The 16,894-nt window shown below is 39.9% G+C and overlaps 1 protein-coding gene across 1 annotated transcript in view; it reads left to right on the forward strand.

The window, feature by feature from the left end:
- The window catches only part of PCSK7 (proprotein convertase subtilisin/kexin type 7), a 1,762,277-nt gene that overhangs the window by 897,056 nt on the left and 848,327 nt on the right, over positions 1-16,894 (forward strand). The window contains exon 9 of the mRNA XM_044080959.1: positions 7,324-7,491. Coding sequence (XP_043936894.1) covers positions 7,324-7,491 — 168 coding nt within the window. The remainder of the gene's footprint in view (positions 1-7,323; positions 7,492-16,894) is intronic.

Below are 16,894 nucleotides of genomic sequence, written 5' to 3' on the forward strand. Positions count from 1 at the left end.
CAATACCATTCTCATGGGTGATTTTAACTACCCCTCCATTAACTGGGAGTCATACATTGCCACAAACATGCAGGCCCAAATATTTCTTGACTTTGTAAACACAAATGCTCTGGAGCAGCTAGTCTGCACCCCCACTAGGGGTATAAGTATCCTAAATCTGGTACTCACAAATATGCATGAACACTGTACCCCCAGTGTGCTTTCTTCACTGGTGTGATTAGATCACAAAGCAGTCTTCCTTAAAATAAAGGTAAAACTAGACTCCCCCAAACTCCAAAAGCTTTCAGAACTTTTCTAAGGCAAACTACCTCCTATTAGGTGACGGCCTAACTAGTTTACAATAAGCGATTTATAGTGCTTACTCTGTATTATAATAAAATTCCTGTCCTGAGGCTGTGTGCTGTGGTACTTTGTCGTTTTGCTTGGATAGTTTCCAAGCTCCCCCAAACTCAGAAAATGCAGAAGCCTATGCAGAGGTGTATACAAAAGCTCTGTATGACCATATAAACAACTGCATAGAAACAGCAGTACTAGACCAAAATAAGTCCAGGTCAAACCACAAAAACAAGCCACCCTGTTGGACCCCTGGTATTAATAGGTTGTACAACAGAAGAAAGAAAATCCTGTTGAGAAGTTAGAGGGGTTCACAACAGAACAAAAAGTCCCTCATTAGTCTGAACAGGTGAATCAGGGAACTAGTCAAGACTCTGAAGCAGCTAAGGATAATCATAAGGCATTTTTCAATTATGTCCGCAGTCTTAAGGGCAACACCCAACAATGTGCGGAATTAGTCCAAAAGGTAAAGCAGATCTGCTGGCTGATAAATTCAGCTCAAATTTCACTTCCCCTTCATGTCCAGTTCTCCCTGAAGAAATACCTTCCACCACTCCCCCGCAAATTGTTACTAAAGAACAGGTTGCCACAACACTCTCTAAAGCTAAAAACATGGCTTCAATGAGGCTCAGTAATATATCAGGTTGCCTCTTAAAACAGCTTGAATCAGGACCTGTCAGTCCTGTTGGGGTCTCAGACTTTAGCCCTCGGACTTGTTTTGTCCTGATAGAGTGGAGGACAGCAACAGTCATCCCTTTGCACAAAGTGGGACCATTGATTGACCTGGGTAATTACAGACCCATAAGTTTGACTAGTCTTGTATGTAAGGCCATGGTAAGAATAATCATGAACCTGATAAACAATGACATAGGAAACCTCCAAACACTGGAACCAACCCAGTTCGGCTTTGTCAAGGGCAGGTCATGCCTACTAAATATGGTGGACTTGTTTGAAAAAGTCACTAAGGCCTTGGATGAGGGGAAAACAGTGTATTACTGCCTACTTTGACCTGGCCAAGACATTTGACACAATCCCACACTCTGGTATTATAAATAAACTCAAAAAACTGGGCATACATCCCTATGTCAGCAGATGCAGTCATTTGCCTCACAGACAGGGACACATGGTTAAAATGGATGAATCCAGATCCAGTATGTGGTCAGTTACTAATGGTGTGCCCACAGGGCTCAGTGCTGGGATCCTGTTTGGAATATACTTCTCTGAAGTCAAGGCTAATGTGGAAGGCCTCTGAATGCCAAAAGTTTGTCGATGACTGGAAGCTGGGGGCAATCATTGAATCCTCCAATGATGTAGATGTCCTTCACAGTGATCTAAATCAGACATATGATTGGTGCAAGAGCCATGGCCTAACACTAAATGAGAAGCATTGCATTATCATATCCTTTGGAAAGCAAAAGACCTCTGCAAATTACAACATTAATAGAAACCCCCTAAGAGGTGAGAGATTTTGGTACACAGATAGATCGTAGCCTGAACTTTGACTACCATGTGTCCATAGTGGTGAGGAAGTCATTCTGTGTGGCACAACTTATAAATAATGGTATGGAATCCCAATCCAAGGAAGTTGTAGTCCCACTGTACTCCCCCTCATTAGACCAGTAATTGAGTACAGTGCACCATTTGGCATGTATTTGACTTGGCATGTAAAACAGCTGGAGGGACCCCAGTTGATCCTCACAAAGAAAATACAGGGCATTAACAACATGTTGTATGCGGATAGACTAAAAGCCCTATCCCTTTACTCTGTCTCCTACCAACTATTAAGGGGTGACCTATGCATAACCTACAAGGCACTCACAGATCCAGCCCTGATGGAACTGCTACACATCTACAAGTCAAACAGCACAAGGGTTACCTGATCTATGGATCTAAACCTAGTCAGTGACTTAAACAAAACATGCTGGAGAGACAGATATGTGTCAAAGAGATCATCCCTTCTTTGGAACAGGCTTCCTATTCACGTTAAACAGAGCTCTTCTCTAGTCCATTTCAAATGCAGTTTGGATCAATGGATGGGAAATCGCAAATTTGCACCTGGGGGTAGCATCGATATCCCTTGTGGACAGTGTCAGTCTGCAAAATACTCGAGGCATATGCATAAACCTTTGCCATCTTCTTGCCCCTAAGGCCCACATGTTGGGTAAAATCAGGTTATGCTGGCAAGGCTTTTAAGGGCTCTTAAGCTGTTAGCCTAGTAATCTCCTATGAGTCTATAAAAACTACATTGTTTATATATTGCAAATTCACTGAAATGTTAGAACTGCAATGGGGCTGCAGTGTAATTTTAGTGGCTTATGATGCACTGTGTGCCTCAGTTATGTATTATAGTCTCTGACCATCTTTAACCTTTTCTTTTTTTTTTCATTTTTGCACATGGGGTCAGGGTGTCACATTAGCAGTGACCATTATCTAGAGCCAATGTTCACACTAGTCCCTTGTTTATGATAAATAGAAATGTTTCCCAAATCTTATTTGAAAAAAAGGCACTTGGCAGTGGCCACTAAGACTGCCTCATTAATGAAATGCAAATAAGTCTTTTTTTAATGTTCTAAAGAAAAATTGTTCTTGGAAATTTTATCACAACCAGGAAACATGATGGTGTTTGGCAGTCCAGATAAAGGAATTCAAGGTAGGGAAGGAAATGATATTTAAGGTAGAGAAGTAAACATAGACACACATGTGCACACGCGCGCACACACACACACACACACACACACACACACACACACACACACACACACACACACACACACACACACTTTTAAATTCTCTTGATTTCATAGAAGAAATGTGCAGATTTAACCATCCAGGAATTGTTCAGATGTATAACTTACATTGTTAGAAAGAATAAAAAAATTTAAATTAACATAGGGCCTGCATGGTTTTCTTTGGGGATTCATATCATGGTTGTAACTTTTTGCCACGACTCCAGTGCAGGTTGTACAACAGCTGACTTAGTGTATTAGACTGGATGGAAAGAGAGTCGCATTGTTACACTGTTTCAGATGGCTGAATCATGAAGCCACTGCCACTCACACTTGTCAGACATTTCTCTTAGGTCTGTATAGATACCATGTACCATGCAATCACTAAATCAAGAGCAGTATGGATGTTGCCGGTTTAAGAATGCAGTGCAGTTAAATACTGGCACATTGCACTGTCATGACCACTGCTTTGGAGAACCCCACTGCACAAAACGAATTCCTGAAACTAGATTGCTTATAATATGAGGGTCAATATTAGAAGATCGAAGTTTCAGAACTTCGAATGTTCTAATATCGACCCCTATTAAGCGAAAACTGATAACATTGAAAATTCAGAACAGCAAATTTTTTCCTAGGGAAAAAATTTGCTGTTCCAAAACACATACACACAACACAAACACACCAGACAAACAGCAGTCCACACACATACACCTAAAATCTTACATCTAACCCTACACTAAACTGTACATACACCACTATCTACCCACTTACCTTAACCCAAACCCTAAGGTCCGTCACTATCGCACACACACCTCACCCACACCCTAACCCTAATTCACCTAACCCACCCTAACGTCCACACATTCGCACACTTACCTGACCCGTGCCCTAACCCGCCCTAACCCTCATGTCCACACAATCGCACACTTACCTGAACCCAACCCGTAACTTTCCACAACAGTGCTGAAAATAGCGAAGCGACAGGAATGGACAACTGAATTTTTTTCCCTAGGAAAGAATTCGGTTTTCTGAAACTTCGCTATTTTCATCTTTCGCTTATTAGGGGTCGATATTAGAACATTCGAAGTTCTGAAACTTCGATGTTCTAATGTAGACCCATATAAGAGACTGATGTATGGATTTGACTCCCCCACCCGGCTTGCATGGTACTAATTTCTTTAACATTAACTTTGAGAAGGCTGTAAGCACTGGTAATGTGATTGTGGACATCACTGAGCTGCAGTTTTAGTGATATAGTTTCAGTAAAACACATTGCAATGGATTGCCCACTGTGAATTACCTTGTTTCTGTTAGATGCCATGGAACTGCTTTTATTCCATCATTTATGCAAGCCCTCTCACTTTGAGATAAATGGCTTTACTTTGTAGATGCTTCTGTGTGTTTGACCATTAGAAAGTGTTCCATTTTAGCTCCAGACAAAAATCAGTTACATCCAGATATAATCACAGACACTGGTGGTAGTTCTGATAGAGCCAGAGCTTGCTTCTGAGAAGAGGCTTCATTCATATGACAGAATATATTTTCCCTTTGCTCTTTTTGGACTGTGCCTTAAAAAGTTGCACAAGAGAATATGTACACTTCTAGCACTGAAGAGCTTCAGCAACTTTGAGAGCCTCTCACTTTCATTGGTAGTTACCCATTCATCTAAGAAAGGAGAATCTAGTTTACTAAACTAGACAAACAAAACTACTTATTAGATCTACAAAACAAACACCCAAACAACCCCAAAAGTTCTGGCACGGTATCAACTCCCTTCTGAAACCTGGCACTATCACTACCCCCACTCCTTCCACCTCCAAAGAAAACAACAATGATATAGCTTCCCAGTTTAATTGTTATTTCATAAACTCAATCCAATCTCTGTCCAGCCAAATACAAAACTCCAGCAACTCATCACCCACAATTGCTGAAACCCCCTCATCCAGTACCACTAATCTTCCATCTTTCTCTCTCTCACCTGTCCCTACATCTAAAATTAAACAACTCCTTCAAATCCGCACACTACTCTGGCAGCAGACAGAATACCTGCAAAATTCCTAAAAATTGCAGTGGACTCCCTATCCTACCCAGTATCAATCCTAATAAACAGATCCATTCAAGAAGCATATGTACCTCAACTATGGAAAATATCCTACATTATACCTCTACATAAAGGTGGAAAATGTTACGACTTTTCAAAGTATCGGCCTATAGCTATACTATTCCCCCTATCCAAGCTCTTAGAGAAATGCATACATTACCAAACCATGCAATACCTGTAAACAAACAATCTTCTCTCCCATACCTAACATGGTTTCCGACCTCACCACAGTACAACTTCTGCCCTTCTCTCCTTTACCAATCAAATTAACTATCAGAGAAACAATAACTATGTATCTGCAATCTTCTTGGACCTGTCAAAGGCATTTGACATGGTCTCACATCCAAAACTATTGGATACCCTCCACTCACTATCCTTTACTTCCCCCACTATCTCCTGGTTCAAAAGTTATTTATCAGATATGATACAATCAGTGCAATGGCAAAATCAATTATCCCCCCAAACTCTATAGGGGTACCACAAGACTCAATATTAGGCCCACGTCTGTTCTCTGTTTTTACTAACAACTTACATACCGCCTCAAAACAAGCCTCACTAATACAGTACGCAGATGATTCGATACTCATCTGCACAGCCCCATCTATCAACATCTTGCTAGAACAAGCCCAAGAATCATTCTCTTCTATAGAAACTTGGATCCCAGACATACAACTTATCCTAAATCCCAACAAAACAAAACTTCTCTTGTTCACCCCTAACAAAAACTACTCCCAATGATTTTTCCATCTTATCTAAAAACGGAACTAAGATTTCCCCATGCACCCATACAAAGCTCCTAGGGATAGAAATAGACAACAACCTATCCTTTGATTTGCACATAGCTCAAACTATCCAGAAAGTTCATAAAAAATGGGAACCCTTTATAGACACAAAAACTTCATCACAGACAAAGCAAGACTCACTCTAGCACAAACGCACCTCCTATCAACACTTACATACACTGCTCCAATACTGACACATATCAAAAAATCTCTTCTGGACAAACTTAGAGTCATGTTATAATAAAATAGCCATGTTTACTAATAACTCCCCTTTCAGAACACATCACTGCCAAGTACTAAAACAATTACTAGAATTCCCTCACCTACTATCTTACTTATATCTTGCTTATGCCTACAACATCATAAACTACCCAGAGAAAACTCCAGCCCTACAACAGCTACTAACCTCCTACTGTCCTAGTCACCCCCTCCGCTCATCAAACAAACCTCTCCTAAGTATCACATCTGCAAACAACACTGCTGGCAAAGCCCTTTTCTCCCACATTATAGCTAAAAAAAATGGAACAACCTTCCTTCTAATATTTCCTCAACAACAACAAACTTTAACTTTAAAAAACTATTAAAACCACATCTCAGGAAAAACTGTCTCTGTCCGTGTATTACTTGAAAATTACTATATCCACACTCCTCCACAACAATCTTAATATTATTTTTCACTAGCGCATCCACACTTACATACACTCCCTATCAAGCCACACTGGCCTTTTACCTTTTCTCAGTACACTTACTAGAAAATGTAAACAATCTATTAATAGCAAATGTAGTCTCTACCTTCTCTTGTAATATTTTGTCTGCAGATATTGTAAGATACTGCTATTCCCATGTAACCCTATATGAAGTATTGTGCTAGATTCTTTTATATGTATTTTTTGCTTATTATTTACTTGTCCTACAGTTTACTATATTGCTTATTTTTTGTTTATTTTTACTTGTTATTCTTCTTGTCAAACATGGAGCTTTTCTCCCCGGGCATCCATTGAAAATGGACCTGGTCCAGTTGGATCTTTCCCGGTTAATAAATGTAAAATAAAATAAATAAATAAAATAAAGTGTTGCAGCAGTACTTTCTTTCTCCAGTTGTTCCTCTGATGTCCTGTAGTCCTCCTGTATATGGTCTTTTACTTCATAGTGTGATGGTCCTATGCTGTGTTATCAAGATGACTGCAAACCATTTTGAAAGCTGAACTGGTCTTTCACAGTTTTCTTAAAATCATTTTATAGTGAGAAAAGGAGGGTGAATTGTGAGGAGGTGCTCCTTAAATATGACAGCTACATGCCTTAGAATTTGCCTGTTTCAGTGTTTATTATGATGATTCATTTTAATTGCCACTGTTAAATAACATTTTGCCTCTTGTTTCAGGTAACCTCTGACTGGGATTTGCAGAAAGGCACAGGGTGCACAGAGGGCCACAGTGGAACATCAGCAGCTGCACCAATAGCAGCAGGGATGATTGCACTTATGCTTCAGGTCAGGCCTTGCTTGACTTGGCGAGATATCCAAAATATCATAGTCTTTACAGCAACAAAGGTGAGTTACAATGTTTTGAGCATTAGTTTAATAATCTTCCACATCTTTCAACAGTGATTTATTCTTGATGGTTTCATATATTCTTGAAATGCATTACTTTTTAGCACCCACCATCCCTTTCGAAAAATGTCTAAAAGCTGTCTCCTACCCTTTCTGTGAAAAGTATTTCTTCATGTTTTTTTTTCCCCAGTTTTGTAGCATGTCAAATCATTCTTAAGCTATTTTGTTGTGCAAGTCTATCTACTCCTGACCATTTCTTTTTACCATCTCTTGTCACTGATCATGTTTTCCTGTCGTTTGGAGAATCCTAAGTTGTCCTGTGTCATCCAATGCAGTCAGAATTATGTCTTGATTCCCCAACATATTAAGATTCTGTACACATACTTTTAACTGATAGGAGGCTTAAGTTACATTGGCAGTACCTACTGTAGCTGCCACTTTGTTAGTGCCTGACCCATTTTCCCTTGGGTGTACCACTTAGCCTTACCTTCTTCAACATATTTATTAAGCCATTATGTTTTGCCCCTGGCAACCGGTGTAGTAGTTTATTCTCATCATCTATCTACATTAGGCAGAGCTCCTCGCTAACCCTCTTCAAGAGAAACCTTGATGAATAGATGGGAAACAGAAAGTTTACCCCAGGGATCACTTCAATGGTTCTGCTGGACAGAGGCACAGGGAACTAATCTAAGGGGGTGGTGAAAGCCAACACATTCCAGCTAGGCTTATAAATGCCTTCGTGCAGATACCTACCTATGAACCTATGAACACTGTCCCTCTCTCTCTCTGTCTGAAGGAATACTTTCTCTTGTCTTGGCAGAATTTGAGACCCTTTTATCTAGGGGTCATGTTCTTTTTTGCCTGCCCGATCCGGCTTACCTAGGCCATTCCTTCACATCATATTTTGGACCCATGCCATGTTTTCCTTTTCTTGTCTATTCTCAGGGTAGTACAACCCAAAACTACTGAACCTTACCTTGAAAGCTCCCCTCTCCAAACCATTAGACATCATCATGACTTTTGTAGCTACTGAACAAGGTCCTTGCCCTCTTTGAGCAAGGAAATAACTTTGGTCAGTTTCCCATTATGTGCCACTCCTTCTCTTGGTGAACTGTCTGAAGAATTCATTGAGAATTTGCATCAAATAACAGCTAGTCTTTTAAGTATCTGTTATGCTGTGTTCGTCAGCTTCTCCCTTGTCTGTTTTCTCCATGTATCTGTCCATCTCCAACAGTGCCCATCCTCCTCTCATTGCTGGAGTTCTGCTTTCTTTATATTTAGAATCCTGGCCTGGTAGCAAGCCTCATTATCAGACAAATTTCTGATCTTATCTGATGTACCCAAGGCTAAGTTGTAGACTGACTGTTCAGCATTTTCAATAATTAAACAATTATTTGCTTTCAGTAGGTTAAACTGGTCTACATATGATGATGCTACTTTCAGTTTGCTGCTGCTACTGAGATGTGATCTAAACTCCATTTGTAATGCACTGACTCAGAGAACGAACGTAAGTCACTGTTGTCCTTAAAACAGACCACATTGTTTTTGGAACTAAAGTTGCCCAGTGTAAATGCAGCTTAATCACTATTTCAGCAAAGGAAGTACAAGTACAGAATCTATTCCTATACTTGGATATTTCTGATTTACCATAGCCCTGCAGTTAATTTTATCAGCTCACATTCAATTAATTATTAAAAACACTACATCAGTAATAAATAATTTGACATTTTGTAGAAGTCATGCATTAAATTGCATTTTGTAACTTAATGTGGTAAGAACTCATCTGAACAGACACACACAAGTCTTTAGCTTGCAGTCTTTAGCTTAGTAAATGCTTGGGCTGTGGCTCACTTTGTCTTACTGATTATTGCAAGGTTAAAATGGAAAGCCAGAGAATGTTTCTGGGCCAAAATATTGACAAAACATACTGTTATGTACATGCAGAGGAAATATTTTTGGTAACAACACGTATACTTATTTTGCAGGGTTTAGATATTAAACAGCTTTGATAGGCATCAGAATAAGTGTGTGTGTGTGTGTGTGTGTGTGTGTGTGTGTGTGTGTGTGTGTATGTGTGTGTATGTGTGTGTTTTTGACAAAGAGGAAAAGCTGTAGCATGAGGGTTTTATTGGTACTGTGTACTAACAGAACAGTGCATTAGGTTCTGTAACATTTGTTACGAGTTCTTATTTAAACAATCAGTGTTGGTTTTCTCCTTAAGTGGGACATAAAACTATTATTGATAGGAAAGGTAACGTTTAAGTTTAATGAGATGTGTAAGTGTACTGTTTGGTAATGGATGGTAGACGAGCTAGGTTCTGAATGTGAATCTTCACTGAGGGCTGCATTTTGTAACATCAACTATGCTGCTTTAACTTTCTTACCTGCTTGATACAGCTCTGGGATTCTGTCAGCCTCCGTCAAAAAAAAGCTCCGTTCATGGTGGACAAACTGCTGAATGTAATTTGCACAGACTGTTATGAATGCATAAGTGTTAAACAAATATATCCATATGAAATGGCTCCGATAACACACAGTAAATCAGAATGTATGACCTGCTAGTACAGGGTTGGGCATCAGCATGCATTGTTTGGTGTAATGATTAAGTTGCATGGTAGTTATGAGAATGGTTGTGAATGATGGTCCCAGTGAAGTGCAACCCCCCCCCCCCCCCACGTTCTACAGTATAATGTAATTTTATTAGTAATCGAACCAAGATTTGGAGAATGGCGTTAGTTGCAATAGTGGCACCCAGTCATGTAAACATTTCTCTGTAAGACTATGAGTATATTTTTGTCATTTTGTATGTAAGTCTGCTGACCATCAAACCACTCCCTTATCAAACATACAATGTCTGTGTAGGGCCATCATCCAGGCAGCCATGGGGGTGCATTGTGCTGTCACTGCATTCACAGAAACCAGAGCTCTTTCTGTTTTGTTTTTAATTATCTAAACCCTCTCCTGGTGGTAATGTCAGCAATTGTGTCACTGCAAGGGTCACCTGTGCCTCCATTTCATGCACCCCCCCACCAAGAGGGGCTATTATCACTGTCTTGGTTGGCCATGCTGACATCTTCTTAGTGCTGGCTGCACACATCATGAGAGGTAATTGCTCTCGAACCGAGGCCCTGCCATCAGAGCAGCAGTAAAGCCAGGTGGGGACCACTGTCTTTCCTTAGGATGGGCATACCTATCCTGCCTGTGTTAAGTGTCCGAGCTGCTAGTGGAATTCAGATTGCCTGGGCTGTAATCAGGGCTTCACCCCTCTAGGCCACTGGTGCATACAAAAAGGGTGATTTTTCATCGATAAAAATCCATTCACATCTGATAGAGTGGGATATAAATGTGATTGCTGAAGATTTATTTATGTGAAGGGACACTCATAAGTTATTATTTGCATTTCTGTCCTTTTTTCATTCAGGTTTCTTAAGTTTTTTAAACAAATTGTTCCTACCATTTTCTAAAGTCCTTACTTCCAGTTCTTTTATATCTGTTATAATATTTAATACTTCAAATGCAGTTGGTTTAGATTATGAGTTGCATTTTCTAGTTACTGCTTTTTCTGGCAGCCACCAGAATTAAACTTAGCAAGGGCTTACTGTATCTTGGCAATTCCAATCCTGTATGCCAGATGAAAAAAATAATTTCCTCTGTTACACCCATTTGCTTACCCACTATTTCTGACAGTACTCTGTGGGGAAATTTTGAAGTCTGCCAACTCATTAGACTTCCAAAACATGTTCCCAGTTACCTCTTTCCTCCCCATGACATCTCCTACATTTGCCATCTACCTGAGCAAAAATTCTTCTGAGTTTATTTGGGGTATAAAAATACCTGTGCAAACACTTCCAAACAAAGATCCTAAATCATCTAGACTTTGCATGTTTGGGAGCCATACATAGTGTCTTCCATTGTTTCCTTGTGAATTGTATATCCAGTCTCTCTTCCCAGTCTTCTCTAACCTCCTCTGATATATTCCTGTTGTGCAATACTCTATATGACCTACTAATTATCCCTTTTTTAATGCATTTCTGGCCATTTTGAATGCCAGTCAAAAAGGTTGGTACAGCTTACTTGTATTGCGGTTACTGTTGTTGGTAACGATAAAGATAAAAATGAGTTAGTATGATATGGAGTTGTGATTCTCAAATAAAAACTGGGTATTGAGGTCAGTTTAGATCTGTAAGCACTAGCTACGCCTAAAAGAAAATTGTATTCTCAGTATGCTAGAAGTCTGGATAGTGGATTTTCCCTAAACGTTTGCCCCACAAATATATGATAGAAGAGCACAGGTTTGGTAATAATTGTAAAGGTGAATTGTATTTACTGAAAACAGTAACAGAGCAGTGATTGCATATGTTATTACAAAATATGCATTTTCTGCATATATATTGGCTGTTGTACCACATTTAAAAGACAAAGACCATTTTAAAAACATACATGTGTTGCTTTTCATGGGAAGTGAACCACATATAGTATATGAGGAAACTTGCAATACTAGTGATATGTTAATTCAGAAAAATTATGATATTCATATTATATTTCTGAAAGAGTAATCTTTTTTTGTGGAAATTGTAGAGTTGTTAGGAATGCTGATTACATCAGACTTCCTAATACAGCTGTACTAGTATTTGGTTTATATAGATTTGCATTCTTTTTTTTTTTGTAAGTAAAACCATGTGTAAAGGTAAGGGGTGTATAGCAGGGCATGTTAATTAATTATATATTAAAGTTGCGTTTAAAAATGGCTTGGTTGTACATTTATTTATTTTTTTGTGTCATTAATTTGAGAGAATGACTTGGATAATAGGTTACTGCTGCAAAAAACTAAGTACTAGAATTCTAAATACAGATTTTTAGCAAGGACTACAGTTTCAGAGCAGTCAATGACTTACAGTTTCAGAGCAGTCCTTGGTCAATTGTGATTGTTTCTTAACACATACTTGTCTTTGCTTTGTGATTGTTTCCAGCCCCTCATACGAGCAACTAACAGGGTCTGTACCCGCTTCGCTCCCCTCCCGCCCCCGGTCGTCCCACCTTTATTACACTCAAACCCCTCCCATCTTTCTAATAGCCAACCACAGCTCTAACCCAACACTACCTCCTCCATCTTCCCACTACTATCACACCTCAGCTAACATGTACAAGCATACCTTTCCTATGCTCACTGCATGCACTCTCCTTGCATATCTTACATCCTACCAAAGCTCCATCATTCCCCCACTCAACCACTACCACTGTACTACTACTCACACCACCACTCATGTCTCACCCACACTCAGCTCCCCTCCCACCAGCTCAAGAACCATCCCTATGCACCCCCCACATATTCTACCAACTATATTACTCAAACATAAAGCATCCCTACAACTTCACATAGTAACCCTCCCACCATACCTATTACCCACAGAGCACAATCATAAAGTTTCCCTTATAATCAAACACATTCAAAAACTGAGAAAACTAATAATCTCATGCTTATCAAAACTAGCCCTAAGTGGAGACATCCACCCCAACCCTGGCCCTACCATCTCCAACCCCAATCTTCATAATCAGACTAGAAACCACAACTTCTCCCATATTACAGCCAATAGAAAGCGAAGTAGTGACTTCCTTATACTATGCCTAAATATTAGAAGTATATCCAACAAAGTCCATGAACTCCATGCCACCATATACTTGTACTCCCCAGATATAGTCATCCTGACAGAAACCTGGCTAAAACCTCACATTACCAGTGAGCAAATACTCCCTACAGGTTACGGCATACTAAGAGGTGGTGTAGCTGTAATATTTAAACAGGATCTAAACATCCAGATCTTAAAATCATCAGCTCCACAAATAGGCAATGAAGAAATAATATATACCAACCTCAAAATTAACCAAAACAAAACCATCAACATAATTGGATGCTATTTCCCACCTGGCCAAAACATCCCTCTCCTAGAAAACCTCTTCAGCTGGTCTACCCACCATCTCCCCCAATAAACTATCATCTTAGGTGATTTCAATATTGACTGGCAATCCTGTTCTGGCAACAATCCAACCCATCATGTACACCTTCATGGCTTCACTCAACTAGTCCAGTCACCAACCAGGATAAATAAAAACTCCAGCAAGCACACTACCCTGGATTGGATACTAGTCAGTAAGAGCCCCCAGTCATATATAACAGGCTGCTTATCAGATAGCCTCAGTGATCACTCCCCAACATTCCTACTCAAAAAATACCTGTACCAAGCTAAACCTGTCATCTACCGTCAAATACGTAAAAAACTAAACTTTAACCCACTCACATTCATCTCATCCCTCAAAGAATGTAACTGGCATCCTCTAAAGTACCTCAGTCTCGATGATGCAGTTGAATTTTTTAATACGACCTTCCTGAACATCCTTAATTACCATGCCCCCATAAGATTCTCCAGAACCAAAGCACAACCCTCCCCATGGCTACAGAAAACCACTAAGTCAGAAATGAAAAACAGGGATAAAGCCTGGGAGCACTGGCGCAAAACCAAAACCACCTCAGCTAGACAGAAATTCCTAGAACTACGCAATAGAGTCAAAAAGCTGATAAAACAGGACAAATCCCAATACTACCAGTCTGCCCTAGACTCCTCACAACACAGCCCCAAACAATTCTGGTCCTCCATAAACTCCATCCTCCACCCAGGTAAAGTCAGTACCCCCCCTCCTAACATCCCTCACGCCTCAGAAAATATTGCTTCCTCATTCAACACACACTTCACCCAAACCATACTATCACTAGCTAAACAACACAACCCCCCTCCCTTCCAACCCACACCTTCAACTAGTAATCTCCCCACTGCCTTCTCTTTTTCTCCTGTACCTACCGCCAACATAAAAAAACTCTTAACTAAACTTAAACCCACCAAATTAGCAGCAGACAGCCTCCCAAGTGAATACCTACAAATCGCAGCTGATGCTCTGGCCTACCCAGTATCTATCTTGATTAACCGATCTCTGTCAGAAAGTTACGTTCCCACACTGTGAAAAGTATTGCATATAATTCCCCTCCACAAAGGCGGACCCTCCACAGAACTAACCAATTACCACCCCATAGCTATTTTCTCTCCACTCTCCAAAATACTAGAGAGATGCATACGCTCTCAGGTCTCAGACTACCTCCTTACTAACAACCTCCTTTCCAGTACTCAGCATGGTTTCCGACCAAACCATAGCACCACCACTGCCTTACTCTCCTTTACTAACACTATCCTTCAGCATAAAAACAATGGCTATCTCTCCTCTGCTACTTTCCTAGACCTATCTAAAGCATTTGACATGGTCCCACACAAACAACTTATCTCTGTCCTCAATAATCTATCCTTCTCACAATCGGTCACCAACTGGTTTGAGTTACCTGTCTGACCGCCAACAATCCATTGTATGGCAGAATGACATATCTTCCCAACTACCTGTCTCCATAGGGGTTCCCCAAGGATCCATCCTTGGACCCCTACTCTTCTCGGTTTGCACCAATAATCTAGCCTCTGCCACCAAACATGGCACACTCATACAATATGCAGATGACTCGACCATCATCTGCTCAGCCCAGTCCCTACCAAAACTGCAAAAAGTCACACAGGAAGGCTTTTCCTCTGTTGAAACATGGTTATCCAATGCCCGATTAATACTCAACCCAAACAAAACTAAACTACTCATCTTCCAACCCACCAAACATACTCAAAACAACTCTCACTTTGACATCACGGCAAAAGACAACACCACTATGTACCTAACTGAACATACCAAATTGCTAGGAGTGGAAATAGACAATAAACTAAAATTTGACATTCACATATCCATGACTATAAAAAAAGTCCACAAAAAACTAGGAGCGTTATACAGAAATAAGCAATTTCTCACCAAAGCAGCAAAGATTTCAGTAGCAAATTCCCACCTTATCTCCACCCTACTTTATGCCTCTCCAATATATACCAACCTAAGGCAATGTGATCTAAACAAGCTAGAGACCTGCTACAACAAAATCGCCAAATTCGCCACAGGGGCATCCTACCATAGTCACCACTGTCTCTCACTTGCTGAACTGGGCTGGCTTGAACTCCCTCACCTCCTTCAATGGTATCAACTCTCACTCGCCCACAGACTAGTAAACCATCCACTAAATGTCCCATCCCTCCAGAATCTACTCCAACCCTATCGCACCACCAGACCACTAAGATCCAGCAGCAAAAATCACTTGCAGATCACTAAAGCCAATAACTCTGCTGGTGAAGCACTATTCTCTTGCGCCATAGCCAAATTATGGAACTCACTCCCACCCACAATTACCTCCATACCATCATGCACCCACTTCAACACTTTACTAAAAGCACAACTAAAAACATGCTGGCTGTGCCCTTGCAACTCCCACTCTATCATCATCCACCCCATTCAACCACTACCTTTCTTTCTACTCCACTAACTACCTTGATTATAGCAAGCTCAGATGCTCATAAGCCAGTACTTATTATACAGCACGAACTTCTTGTAACATTTGTTAATGTCTGGTATGCACTTCACAGGGTTTTCTACTGATGTACTATGTTCTTCATCTGTAAATATGTTGTAAGTAATTGCTATGTAAATTGTTAATCACTATGTAATCCAATGTAAATACTGTCTGTTTATTTTAACTGTGGAGCTTTTCTCCCCGGGCCTCCGCTGAAAATGGACCTACGTCCATTCGAACACTCCCGGTCAATAAATTTAAATAAATAAATAAATAAAATAAATAAGGACTAAATGCAGTATTTCTCCCATTGCCTTTGGTAAAATCAAGTCATTTCCTTTAACCAAAAAAAGATTATGTGAATGTTAACTCTTATTTATATGCCATTTAACTATTTAAATCAGTTATTCAGCATTTTTTTATCTTGATAAAACACTTGATACGCTTATGCATGAAATGAATGCTGATTACAGTTTTACTCCGCATTTTCACTATAGTACTCTTATATTTTGTCATTCAGTAGTAAAGTTTTCTGGTATGAAATCCAAATCTGCCTTTTACTTCCTGTTTTAATTAATACAGTCATAGCTCCATACTTTATTGAAAGCAATTGAAGCTGGCTATAAATTAACCATGTCCATGGGTAGCAACAATTTAGGGTATTGTGGCTAGGCAACTAATGGTCCTCTGGATTAACAGCCTAATATTGACCTATGAACCTGTATTCCTCTCTGCATAGAAAAGTAACATGAACTGAAAACCTGTGACCTGAATTTAACAAATCTGAATGAAGTGCATAGTAACCAAATTAGTGACATTATTTATTAATCTTTTAGGGTTTTTTGTTTAACTCTTCCCTTGGTATAATACAAATATCTGGTGCAGTGTGAATAACAGGAACCAAATGTAAAACGCACCAAACAAGCC

This window comes from Protopterus annectens, chromosome 8.part0 (genome assembly GCF_019279795.1).
Source record: "Protopterus annectens isolate FY-2018-M chromosome 8.part0, PAN1.0, whole genome shotgun sequence".
In the NCBI taxonomy this organism is placed as follows: Eukaryota; Metazoa; Chordata; order Ceratodontiformes; family Protopteridae; genus Protopterus; species Protopterus annectens.